The sequence below is a fragment of the Phyllostomus hastatus genome, unplaced genomic scaffold, assembly GCF_019186645.2.
Source record: "Phyllostomus hastatus isolate PE091 unplaced genomic scaffold, TTU_PhHast_1.1 phas_scaffold_78, whole genome shotgun sequence".
Lineage (NCBI taxonomy): Eukaryota > Metazoa > Chordata > Mammalia > Chiroptera > Phyllostomidae > Phyllostomus > Phyllostomus hastatus.
In genome coordinates, this window is record NW_025334041.1 from 18,862,000 (window position 1) to 18,875,490 (window position 13,491).

Sequence of the window (13,491 nt, forward strand, 5' to 3'; positions counted from 1 at the left end):
CCCACCACCTGTTTTATTAAGAGTAGTTTCAGCAGAAACTCTGTGGACCACAAAACTTAAAATAATTACCTGGACCTTTAGAGAAAAAACTTGCTGACCCTGCCTTAAGCATTGAGTTTAACTTAGCTAATATTATACTGGATATTTTGCTTTTGAGGTTTCTTTCTGTCTCTTAAATATTTATGTTTGTTTGGGTTTGTTGATAACCATAATTGTAATTTCCATGCATTGTTATTTACTGAAAGGATAGCAAAAACTGGTAAATTTTGCCTTTATTCAATTTTGTCTTCTCCTGGCTTAAATCTGAATGTCTGACACAAATTTTATTACTTTTGTCAAATGTTTTTACTTTTTTAATATACTAACTTTAGTTGAATTAAAATCTGTGATAGTTACTTGTAAGATTTAGAAAATAACCTCCTCTTCCCAAATTGGGCATCATCATTGTATCCTTTAAATGCGGTTGTACTGTATACTTCTTAGCTAGTGAACTTGGTGTGTTAGACATGCTTCCTTGAAGGGGCTGAGCTACAATGCTAGGCTGCATCATGAGCAGTATCATTAACAGTTTTCATTAAAACAAAAAAGCAGCATTTTTTTTATCACATTTGAGAGTTTTTGTCTGGAGTATTTTATGTATTTTCTATTAATGTTAAATTTGAAATTAGTATTTGAATAACATAACAATTTATTAATGTGGAACTTAGTATTAGCTACAAAACCTGAAAATGGAATAGTGCTGAAAGTCAAAATGACAGATAGAAAAAGTATACACCAAACTATTAATGGTAATAGAATTATTGATGACTTTAACTGTATAATTATTTTTAATGCAAAATTAAAATTCTTTACTTCCTTCTTTCACCTATTAGTTACTGTTAACTCCTGAGCTGATGAAAGCTTCCCCAGCTTTGGCCCACTATGTGTATGATTTCCTCGAGAACAAAGCCTACAGTAAAGGAAAAGGGGATTTTGCTCGCAAGGTAAGCAGACCATTGCATTTTCTTTACAGGTCTATTTTCATGCTTTGATTTTGATATTAGAGAATACATTTATATTTATGTACATTTTAAAACTAGATAATTTTTAAGTGTTTCTTGACATGTTTATCTTCTATGCTTTATTAAGCCTACTACTTATGGTCGTATCTAGTAAGTGTAAACTCCTGTCTTCACATGTAGATTGAATCAGCAGTAGCTTCAAAGAAAGGAAAAAAAAACTTTGAAAATGATGCATGAAGGAAGGTTTACCTAAGACAGATCACAAGTTTTTGTTAGCTTCAGAAGGAACTGTTTCTTACTGGGAGGAAATGTCTTACTTGGAGTAAGGATGAGAAAAGGGCTAAAATAGGATATGTTTTTCATACCTCTTAAATGAAATCTTTATTATTTAAAATTCCTTTTTGTTTACAAGGCCTGCACTTGGATAATATACTAGATTAAGACAATAAGTGATTAAGTTCTCAAATTGGGTGAGCTAGCTTAGTGGGTAAGAATACAGAATTTGGGATCCATCATCCTTTGGTTCAAATCCCTGCACTTCCATATACTAGCTGTGACCTGCCACACGTTACTAACCTTTTCGATCCTTTAGTTTTCTCAACAAATGAAGATGTTATTCCTCATTTTAGAGCATCTTGTGAATCAAGTGAGATAATCCGTATATTGCAGTGCCTGGTGCATAACTAACCTGAATAAATGTTGGATCTTAGTAGAAGCAATAGGAGTAGTAGCACAAACAACAACAGCATTTGGAGAAGCTAGATGAAGGTACTCTGTGTATTATTTTTGTAACTTTTTAAAGGTAAAATTATTTTAAAATGAAAATTAAAAAGAAAAAAAAGACTCTCTTGCCTCCCTTCACCTAAAAAGACTAAAAAAAAAAAAACACCATTAAGGAGTTGTTTCAAAAAATTAAAGATAGAACTGCCTTATGACCCAACGATTCCACTTCTGGGACTATATGCAAAGAAACCTGAAACACTAATTTGAAGAAATATATTCTCCCCATCTTCACTGCAGCATTATTTACGATTGCCAAGATTTGAAAGCACCCTGAGTGTCCATCAGTAGATGAGTGGATAAAAAAAGCTGTGGTACATTTACACAATGTAATACTACTCGTAAAAAAGGAAATCATACCTTTTGCGACAGCATGGGTGGACCTGGAAAGTATTATGCTAAGTGGGATAGCCAGTCAGAGAAAGACAAGTGCTATATGATTTCAGTTACACGTGGAATCTAATGAACAAAAACTAACAACAGAAAAGAAAGACTCATAAATCCAGAAAACACTGATAGCTGTCAGAGGGGAGGGGGTTAGGGGGCTGGTTGAAAAAGGTGAAAGGATTAAGGAAAGTAAAAAAACTCATGGACACAGACAACAGCATGGTGATAACCGGGGGGAGGGGGTTGGGGGAGGTAAAAGGGAATAAATGGTAATGGAAAGACACTTGACTTGTGGTGAACACACAATACAATGCAATATACAGATGATGTATTATAGAATTGTACACCTGAAACCTATATAATTTTATTAACCAACATCACCCAATAAATTCAATAAATTTTTTAATTGAAAAAAACATTAAGGAATTTGTACAAAGTAAGTAAGACTTAACAGCTGTAAGCAAAAGAACTTCCTGTGACTACTCTATGATGTTTTGGGTTTTAATATCCAACTGGATGTTGACATTTCTAAGTGGAATGTTTTGTTTTAATAACAACTTCTAGATCATGTACCTTATGGTAGGAGAGAAATGTGGTGGTCTTATGTTTGCATTTTGTAATGGAAGCTGTTGAGTTTAAATTCAAACTACAAATGGTTTCATTGTCAATAGAGATGTACTCATGTATTTCACCTTTTTGTGTTCACCTTATTTTCTCTCAAGGTTTCATCAATTTTAAGAAAGCTAATAAATTGATAACAGCTTTTTGAAATAAAAGAAGCATTGTATTAAATGTACATAATTTCTTTTTACTAGCAAACACTATATATATCTGAATAGTTATAGATCACTTTAAAAAATTATTGCTGGAGTCTTAAGATCATTCTGAATCATTTCTGGAAATCTACAACATACATTTAAAAAAATAAATCATCTCTGTAATTACCAGGGTCATTTTGATGTCTTCTAGATTGTCAGAATAATTTTTATATATAACAGGAACTAGGGCTTTTCAGCTATATTTTCTTTTTGGCTAAATTATAGTTTAATATTTTTCTTAATTATATTTTACTGGAACTTACATAGCTATTAGAAAAATTATCTGTATACATTTTATTGACTATTTAGAGCTTCAGAAATAATACTTTAAAATACATTAACTTAATCACACAATGTCTAGCTTTGCAAAATCATTGAGCCAATTCCTAGAAAATGTAACTGACAAGCAGTCTCTCTGCAAATATAGTATCTTTCTGTCTAGTTTCATATTCTGGTGTGAAGGTATTTTAAGCTGTAGTTAGAGGCCTGAACTTAAGTTAAACTTACTTTGTGTTGTTACCAACACAGTTAACTAAACAGAGGTGGTAACTGAGTGAACATACTCGTTTGTAAGTCAGACTACGTGTACACTTGTGCCAGCAATCTGTAATCGACTCCTCTGTTCGGTGATATGCAAGTTTCTCCCTTTTTTTCTGTTCTAAACATCTGTTTTAAGGTAACTCCTGTTTTTAGAAATGTTGTGATATGGTGATGGACTCTGCTTTATGCTTTTAGTTAGGCATCACAGTCTCCTGTAGTTTTTCTGTCATTTTGGCTCTCCCAGTCCCCATCTCAATACAGATGCTTGGGCTTTACCCTCAGAAATTGGGGAAAGGAAAGGGGAAGAAAGAGTGGAAAAGAAAGAAATGGATTCTTTAGGTCTGGGGTGGTGCCCAGGCAGCTGTGTTAGGTACCTGCCTAGTTCATGATACAGATTTAGGTTCTGTCGGCCAGAGTTCATCCGGTGTCTGGAGGGTGTCGGGGGTGGTGTTCGTTTCCTCAGCTCTAAAGGTTGTATCAGATGGACCCACCTTTCTACTAAACCTACAGGTCTTAGATGTAAGCTATACACAGTTCTAAAATATTCTTGAGAATATTCAAATAGCTTTTAATGCAGGTTGTGTCTTGAAGTGAAATTAATGCCCCTTATGCTTCTGAAATTCGACTTCTTCTGTGAACATCATAACTTAGTAGACAGGTGGCAGTTTTCCTCAAGCTGCGCATTTTAAATGTGGCATTCTCGTGTTTATCTCTCTGAAGGATTCTGCTTGTGTTCTTATGACTTTTACTGCATTTATAATATCATTACAGTTAAAAATAGAAAAAACTCTTGGCAGTAATATCAGTGTTGGAAATAATATTCTGATTGATTTGAGTACTGTTCCAGTTAATAATTACTGTATATAGAATTAGAATTACACACACAGACACACACATAATTTTACACACACAAGTGCGCTTGCACACATAAAGAGTTAGCTTCATCTTTTTTTTCTTTTTATTTCCATCTCTCTCTTTACCAGAAGTAGTGTTTTTCAAACCCTCCTTCATCCTCATTTCTGTTCTTTGGTTCTACTCTAAATTGTCCTACTGTGACAGTGACTGCCCCACACCATAGGTTGCATGCTCTATCAAGCATGTCTGTAGTTTGTCGGTTCAGCTTAATTCCGAGAGTAACCAAAGCCCCAGCCCATTTACGGTTTTCTTAAAGTTCAGTTTTTGTTGTTGTTGTTATTCTGCCTTTTCAGAGTATATTTATTAATGGAAACCCTGAAAGCATATTAGAGTAAAGGAGTTTTGCTTCTTGATTGTATCGCATTGTGCTGTATTCCTTAAATATTGGGGTTCAGTGTTTTTAAGTTTTTTTTTTCTTTCCGCATGGCACATAATTTGTTTCTGTGCTGGTTTTTATGAGACGCAATACTTTCTGGAACTTTTTCTTGGAGTTTTGCATGACTGGTTTTGTGCCCTCCTCTTTTTAAATAAATCTCAGAAAGTTTCATATTCAGCTACTTTGGCTTCTTTAGATGTCTCTTCCTTTCCTAATTGAAGTTAACTTTTGTATGGTCACATGTCTGTTTTAATGCTTCCAAAGCCTCTGGAGATTATCCCATTTTATATAACTGATGATATTTTCTTTCACAGTTTTTCTTTTCTCCCTTACTAAAACATGGTTTACATAACTGGCTTGCAGCTTCTCTTTTCCTTTTTCATAATGGATTTCAAATACCCTCCATAGATTCTTAATTGAGAATGTATGTATCCTAAAAATTATTTTTAAAAAGTTAATGTTAAATAGTCACTTGTTAGTTATTTCAGCTTTTGGTTTATTGGCTTATTTAATTTTTATATCTCCTCAAAATATCCATTTCCTTGTGGCCTCGAATTGTTGCAGAAACATGTAGCTAATTCCACATGCATCAGTTTCTGTTTTGGAAAACTTTTTTTCCCCAGATTTTGTTTAATAAGAAAGGCAGCCAAGGCATATTTACTTTCTAGCAATAACTTTATCACTCAAAAATTTTAGTCATATATTTGTGTGTGAAAATATATTTTTAAGACACATTGAAGACAGCAGTTATATACTTTTATAAGGAAATGAACTATTGTAGACTGGAAAACTATTGTATCTTTCATATGTTACCCTCTGTGATTTCCCAGGCTTCTCAGTTGAATAACAAATATGATACAATAAAGTCATGGTATACTACCCTTTCCTCTTTAGATGGACACTTTTGTAAACCCACTTCGAAATTCTATGAGGAATGTTTCAAATGCAGTCAAGTCCCTTCCTGATAGCTTGGCAGAGGGAATGACTAAAATGTCAGACAACATGGGCAAAATGTCGGAAAGATTGGGTCAAGACATAAAGCAATCATTTTTCAAGGTAAGATATTTTCCGTAATGTCTAAAGCAAGCTATTTTTAGGTCAACCACAATATATTGAGCTCATGCTTAGATTTACCTATTTCAGAAGTCCAAAGCCTTCTAACACAGTCTCATAAAGAATTAAAAAAAAAAAACAAAAACTAAAGGGAATACATTCTTATCAGAAATGGGCACTGTAAATCCAGTCACTCCTCAGTCTCTGCTGTGGTAGAATTTTATTTTTTTCATTGACTTTATTACAGATGTCTCTCATTCTCCTCAACCACTCAATCCCCACACCAGCCTTCATTGTCTGTGCCCATGGGCTGTGCATACATGCATATGTGTTCTTTGACTAATTCCTTCTAGTCCCTCCACTCCCTCCCCTCTGAGATATGTCAGTCTGTCTCATGTTTCCATCGTGTTATATGGTAGAATTTTTAACTCTATTCAAAACAAATATTTAAAATTGGTAAAGTTAGCCCTGGCTGGTGTGGCTCAGTGGATCGAGTACCAACCTGCGCACCAAAGGGTCACTGGTTTGATTCCCTGTTTACGGCACATGTCTGGGTTATGGGCCAGATCCCCAGTAGGGGTGCACGAGAGGCAACCACATATTGATGTTTCTCTCCCTCTCTTCCTCCCTTCCCCTCTCTTTAAAAATAAATTAAAATTTTTTTTAATTGGTAAAGTTAGCATTTTTTGTACTGTTTTATTCTGTTATGCCAGTTTTTTCCTGGAGTGCTATTAAATTTTATAAGAAAACTAGATGCTATTGTGTAAATTAGTTCTGCTAATATTCATCAAGAAACATTAAGTCTGATTTCTCCTGATTTACATGGTCAAGGTGAGGAAATGCCTTGCACCATCATCAATCTCTGGGGCCATACTTGTGAGTTCTATACCTTCAAGTGATATAGAAGAGTTTCCTAGGAATCTTTTTTATTACATTAGCAAATACAAATAGTGGACCAAGTAATTTGTTGCCTCATAATTTGTACCTTTCATGGTTTTGACCTAGTTGTCTAAGGTTATGTTCAAGGCTATAAAAGAAAACATAGAGCTATTAGAATTTTGTACTTGTTAGGTCAGTTTGAATGAAGAGGAAATACACAGAAACAGAATTTTTTTTTTTAGTGTAAGAGACAACTAAAATAGTGTTTGCAAATCATGCTTTTCTATTAATTCTCATACTTCCTCTCACGCTTCATCTTTGTTTCTAATCATGGGAAGTATACTAACACTGAAATGAGGATTTTCCCTGTGCCACTTCTGCTAACAGTCACCCCTGTGCCTTCATACAGAAGTCACTGAACTTTGCCAGGCTTCTTTCTCACTAGCAACACGAAGGGTTATAATAGGTGATTCTGATGGTTCTTCCTGTGTCGATCCATAATTATCAGCAAACACCATTTTTCTGTTCTCTTTTCCCATAATTTACATTATCCTATAATTGGTTAATAAGTCCTTTTACCCTCTTAACATACCATCAAGCTCTCTCTGGTAAAAGAAAGAAGATGGGTGTTCTGTTAAATTATTTAGTCTTTCTTAGCATTAAATTTTTCTAAAAGGTATGGGAGCTTGACTAAGTAATCTCCCCTTTCAACTAAATAGCTAAGCATTTTTTTCAGTGTGGGATGATATTTTTAAATTATTTTTTATTAATATTCGAATACAGTTGTCTCCATTTGTTTAAAGGAAAAAATACTTTGGTAATGAAGTAATCACTCTTTTGTATTTGATTTCCAATTTTAGATTAATATTTTAAAAATAGAAAATATAGAAACTTTATATATTGTACCAGATATTAAATCAAATGCCATTTATTATGTTTGATAATCATTTTGATTTATTATTATGCTTTATTATTTTGTCTGCCTATTCACTTTGTTCTGTTTCTTTGTTTTAAATGTTAGATGCCTCCTTTAATTCCGAAGGTTGATTCAGATCCTGAACATTGTCGGGTCTCAGCTCAACTTGATGATACTGTGAGTTCATTTTATTTTTGGTAGTTTTCAAATGCAATACAAATCATGGTTAACATATTTTTAACTTTTAGGTAAAGTATAGTAATATATATCCATCATTAATGTGCATATATTGTAAGTGTTAAGTTTGATGAATTCTTACAAACTGAACATGCCCATGTGATCAGCACCCTCAACAAGAAACAGATTGTTGCCAGTACCCGAGAAAGCCCCCTGGTGCGCTCTTCCTGTCACTGCCCTCTCCCCTCACCAAGGGTGATCACTCTCCTGACTTCCACCCTGCTTTTATACTTGGTGTAAATGAGACCATGAAGTATGTGCTCCTTTTAGTCTGGCCAGTTTTGGTCAACATTGTGATGCTTCTTCGTGGTGTTTTATGTGATTCTAGTTTCTTTGTTATCGTGGTCTACAGCACTCCCATTCTGTAAATACAATTTATTTGTCATATTATGAATAGTACTCTTAGGAATACGCCTTTTGGTTAAAAAAAATAAGTACATGTTTCTGTTGGGTCTATACCTAGGAATGGAATTGCTTGGACAGAGTGTGCAAACGCTCAGTTTTAATACATACTCTGCAGTAGTTTCCCAAAGCGTTTGTTCCACTTACAGTGCCACCAGCAATGCATGAGCACTCCAGCGCTCCACAGCCTGCCAGTGTTGTGTCTTTTTAACTCGAGCCACTTTGAGTTTTGTCTCTGATGTGGATTTTCATTTCTCTGATGATTGTGAGAAATGTGAAACACCTTTTCATATGTTCATTGGCCATTTGGGCATCTTGTCTTCTGTGTCTGGTGCTTGCCTCCATTTTTCTCTTGGCTTGGTTGTCTTTGTCTTTTGATTAGTAAGAGTGCTTTTATAATCTGAATAATGGTTCTTTGTCAGATGTAAGTATTTGAGTATTGCAGATATCTTCTTTGTGTGCTTTTGTTCACTGTATATACCATTCATGTCTGTTGAAAGGTCACAGAGATATTTGATTTTCTCTATTTATTTTTGTTTGTTTTACCACCCTAAAATTTAGATTTGGCATTCATCTAGGATTGATTTTTGTGTATGGAATAAGTTAGGGGTCCAGTTGACCAAAGCACCACTTGCTGAGAAGGCCCTCTTTTCCCCAGTTACTGGGTTGGTCAAAACGTCCGTTTAGTTTTTTCCATAAAATAAAAGACACATTTTTCATTTTCACCAATAACTTTATTGATTTGGATATTTAAGTATGTTGGCTATCTCCCGTTATTGGCTTCAAGTGGGTAGAGACCAGGGGTGCTGCTAAATACCTTCCGGTGCATAAGACAGCCCCACAGCAAAGAATTATTTGGCCAAAATGCCAGTATAACCAAGAAACTTTGCTAAGCACTTTTGACATGTTTGATTAGTCACAGCACCTTCTCCATACACTGCACAAATCTTTTTTTGTGTTTCAGTTGCATTTTTACATTTCTTGAAATAATAAAGCAAAATACTCTAAAAATGTTGCATGTTTTCTTCCATCTTCAATATTAAAATGGCTGCACAAAAATTCACCAGTTTTGATGAGTTTTTTTAAATGCATGCATCATTTTTTTAAATGTATGACAGCTGACCCAATAAAATCTAACAAAATTGTTTCAAATGAAGGTAAAGACAACTAAGCACTACTAGAGCCATAGTACAGAAAAAAACTGAATAAACTTTTTGGCCAACCCAATAAATGTTTGGGTCTGGGCTCAATATTCTGTTCTATTAGGCATAAAGTTACAATCATCTCCCCTTGGTTTCTCATGAAAATTCTTTATGATAAACTGTTTAAAAAATAAAATATTTTTATTTGTTTTTCAGGAATATTTTAGAATGTTTTATTAGGAGTTATGCTGTGTAATATCCATAACATACCTTTTGTTCAGGGTTTTTACAGTGTAACCTTTTATTAAATTGTCATGTGGCACCAAACTTGAATACACTTGATCAGAGACTAGAACAGCATTCAGCTGCAGTAAATGAAGGTGCCTCTTCCCATCATCCCTCTCCAGTGCTCCCCTCCCCTTGGTTAAGCTCTGGGCTTTCAGTGTGAAAGGAAGGGTGCACTAGGAGAATGTTCACAACATGACAGTGAAAAACAACTCATTCTGTTTTCTCAGTATTTAAATTACAACACTGATGAAGAAAGAATCAGAAAGAGTATCTTAGTGATGAAAGAGTTATAAACTTTCTGACACTTATATGCAGTTTGTTGTAGTTCTAAACCTGCACCTGTCTGGGCTTTATATTTATATTTTTTTCTACACCAAAGCATTCTAGTTGTCTTGTTATTTTTATATCATTAATCAAATATTCCCATTATAAATGTTCAAATTTTTACTTGTTAAACATTAAAATTCCTGTTTAGTGAAATATGTCTTAGGTAGTGTTAACTTAGTTATATACTAGATTTTATTCCGTTCTTTTCCCTGAAAATATCTAAAAACATACTACTCACTGACCAAGCAAATCATGTTATTCTGGGTAGACTGTGTTTTTTGTATTAAATAAAGAGACTGTTGAGTATATTTTGTTCTTTTGAAAAAGCTGCCCCAGGAAATAGGCAGAGGGGTTAGCATCTGCCTTATCAAACTAGCGTGGGCCCCACTAACAGTAAAAGAGCCAAATCATCTTTCCCCAAGGTCATCATGAGTCCACTTGGAGAAATTTTTTTCATTATAGTTGTGGGATTTGCTATCCGTATAGGGCTGTAAAATTCTATGTTCTATCAAAATAACGGTTAAAAAGGTCTTTTCTAAATTAGAATGAAATGTCAGATTATGAAAGCTATAGTATAACTTGTTCTCTGACCTGTGAAATAGTAGCAGTCATTCTGTAAATGTATCCATTGATGGGAGATACGTAGCTTAGATGGACATAAGCTTATTTCTTCTTGTGTTTTATCAGGTGGATGACAATATTCCACTAAGGGTAATGCTGCTTCTCATGGATGAAGTGTTCGACTTAAAAGAAAGGAATCAGTGGTTGCGAAGAAATATAAAAAACCTACTTCAACAGCTTATTAGAGCCACATATGGTGATACAATTAATAGGTACCACATTTTTTCATTCTTTGTTTTCTCACTTAGAGCTGATCTTACTTAGCTTTTAGACATTTACTTCTGGAAATGGATTGTTCAACCTTTACAGGAGAATTTCCTTCTCTGCGCCTTTTAAGAACATTAAAGCAGTCTGCTTCTGTTAGAGATAATTTACATACAAATTGAGTGGCTTACTGAATGAAAGTAGTGTTTATTTTATTCACCTTGTAAAATTTTGACCATACTCATTTAAATGTCTTTACTTTCAGAAAAATAGTTGACCATGTTGATTGGATGACCTCCCCTGAGCAAGTAGCAGACTTAGTGAAGCGTTTCCGGTATGTCTTAAGACACGGTCACTTCCTCCAGGTGGTACAGAGTTTAGCATTATTACTGCTGATTGACTTTGCTTCACTTTTCTTCCGGGCCATGAAGTTAGTTTTAGTTAACACTGAGGAGCAAAAAGACTTGTAAGAATTATATAAACATTTTATACATGGGCCTGTTGATCTTTGTTTTCTTTAAAACTAGAATAGAATGTAAAAGAAAAAATTATAGAAGGTTACATTTTATCACAGTAAAGTGGCTTTAGAATAGTTGAAATAGTAGTATAGACAAGGCATTGTCATATAATCAAATACCTTGTATTAGGGTTTAGTTTTTCTCACTTGTGTTTGCTAGCCTTGATTTTTAAATGCAAAAATTTTTAAAAAATGTATGTCTCTGGCCACAGTTTAATTTTTTAACTATTTGAACCTCTGAAAAGAATACAGATTTAAGAGTAGTGATACTCCAGTTTATATGTTCACCCTACAAAAATATTCTGAGCTCCTCCCCTGCGCCTAGCGCTTTGTCAGTCACCAGTTACAGTTCCGTCAGGAGAGCACTGCGTGGCAGAGAAATAGACCGCGTTTCTAGCAGTGAGAGACAAGCCAGGCAGAAATATTCCCGGCATCATGCATCTCAAAATAACAGGAGCAGGAGGGAGCTCTTGGTGTGGAGCACGGTTTGCTTGGTACTGCGCCAGCTACTTTAGGTACACTTCCTGATTTTATCATGTTTCACCAGATAGGGATTCTTGTCTACGTTTTGTTATGAGGAAATTGAGCGACAGTCAGGTCAAGCAGCTTGCCTAGAAGCTCGTGTGCTGTAAATAGGGAACCGGGTTTCTCTGATCTGAAGCTGCATTTTTCCTCACTGTACCACATCTTTCCAAAAGTGGGACCCCCGGCCCTGGCACACTGACTCTGTTTCAGGGTAGGGGAATGGTGTGCCTCCCTGGGAGCAGTGATTCCCACCCTGGGCTGCACGTTGAAATCACTTGTAAAGCTTTAAAAAGTACTGGTGCTTGGGTCCCTCTCCAGAGAGTCTGACTTAATTAATCCGTTGGAAGACCTGCACATTAAGATTTTTTAAAGCTCTCAGGTGTTTCTAATGTGTAAAGTGGCAAACAACTGCTCTAGGTTTTTCTCTCCCTCAGAACTAGTTCCCAGATGGAAGCTTAGTTATTGTGCTTAAATTTCTGCTTTTGGCCTCATAAATAAGGAACAAAAATTAACCATGCTGTGAAAGTGAAGGAGAATGGGTTATATATGCGAAGAGAACATTGTAATCAATCCAGCTATAAGGTGCAGGTGCCGAATTTGTTTTATATTGGCGTAGTTATACGGAAACTCAGGGATATCACATTACCTCAATTCAGGATTTTGTGGGGTTGTATTTAGATGAGATGCTCAGTCTCACTGAGATGAGAGGCCAACTCTGAGTTGAAATGGATGTCATATGGTCATTTATATATTTTGTTTTGCTCTCCTTATCATTTGTCAGTATTTATATTTTATTTTAGGGCAGAATTCATCAGTTATCTTTCTTGTGTATATCGTTTTACACCTAAAATTGAACCTTGTACTTGATTACTATTTGTTGAATGTCACAGTTATATAAAATTTCAGAAATATTTCTTCTTTCTATTTTCTGTGGGAAATTAGAATAATTTTACCAACTTGTATCATTAGAAAATGAAGATGGTCACAAAATGTATTTGCTCTTTTTAAATAGAGATGCCTTTTGGCCGAATGGCATTTTAGCCGAGACTGTTCCATGCAGAGATAAAGGCGTTCGAATGAGAACAAGGGTTGCAGGGAAAACAAAACTGCTTTCCATTATGCCAGGTGAGTGAACATGTTTGGTAAAAACCTCATTCATTTGTAAGTTCTGAATTTTTGGCACTGAGCATGCTTGTTTGACTCTAATAACTACTCTTTTATTGCTTACCACGTAGGAGGCAATGATCCAGGCGTTTTTCACTTTTTTGTTAACTAATTCTCATGACAGTATTGTGAAGCTAGGCACTGTTAATTTTGCAGCTTTATATGTGAGGAAACAGAAGCTCAAAACAGTTAAGGCAGTCACCCACCATTCATAGCTAGTGAGTGTTGGGATTCTGACTCAGCTTGAATGACTTAAAAGCCACTGCTTTCAACCGTTTGAAGAAGTGCTTTTAACTACTTCACTTTACTGCCTTAAAACATTTTGAGAATAAGTTGATGATAAATATGTAACAGATGAAAGGACTAATAAAGGAATCTGAAGTTTGAGGTTTTCAGGAA

General features: G+C 35.0%; 1 protein-coding gene across 2 annotated transcripts in view; it reads left to right on the forward strand.

The window, feature by feature from the left end:
- The window catches only part of SNX13 (sorting nexin 13), a 123,251-nt gene that overhangs the window by 104,206 nt on the left and 5,554 nt on the right, over window positions 1–13,491 (forward strand). For both annotated transcript variants that reach the window (XM_045827322.1, XM_045827323.1), the window contains exons 20-25: window positions 873–983; window positions 5,712–5,873; window positions 7,771–7,842; window positions 10,749–10,894; window positions 11,152–11,220; window positions 12,941–13,053. In XM_045827322.1, coding sequence (XP_045683278.1) covers window positions 873–983; window positions 5,712–5,873; window positions 7,771–7,842; window positions 10,749–10,894; window positions 11,152–11,220; window positions 12,941–13,053 — 673 coding nt within the window. The remainder of the gene's footprint in view (window positions 1–872; window positions 984–5,711; window positions 5,874–7,770; window positions 7,843–10,748; window positions 10,895–11,151; window positions 11,221–12,940; window positions 13,054–13,491) is intronic.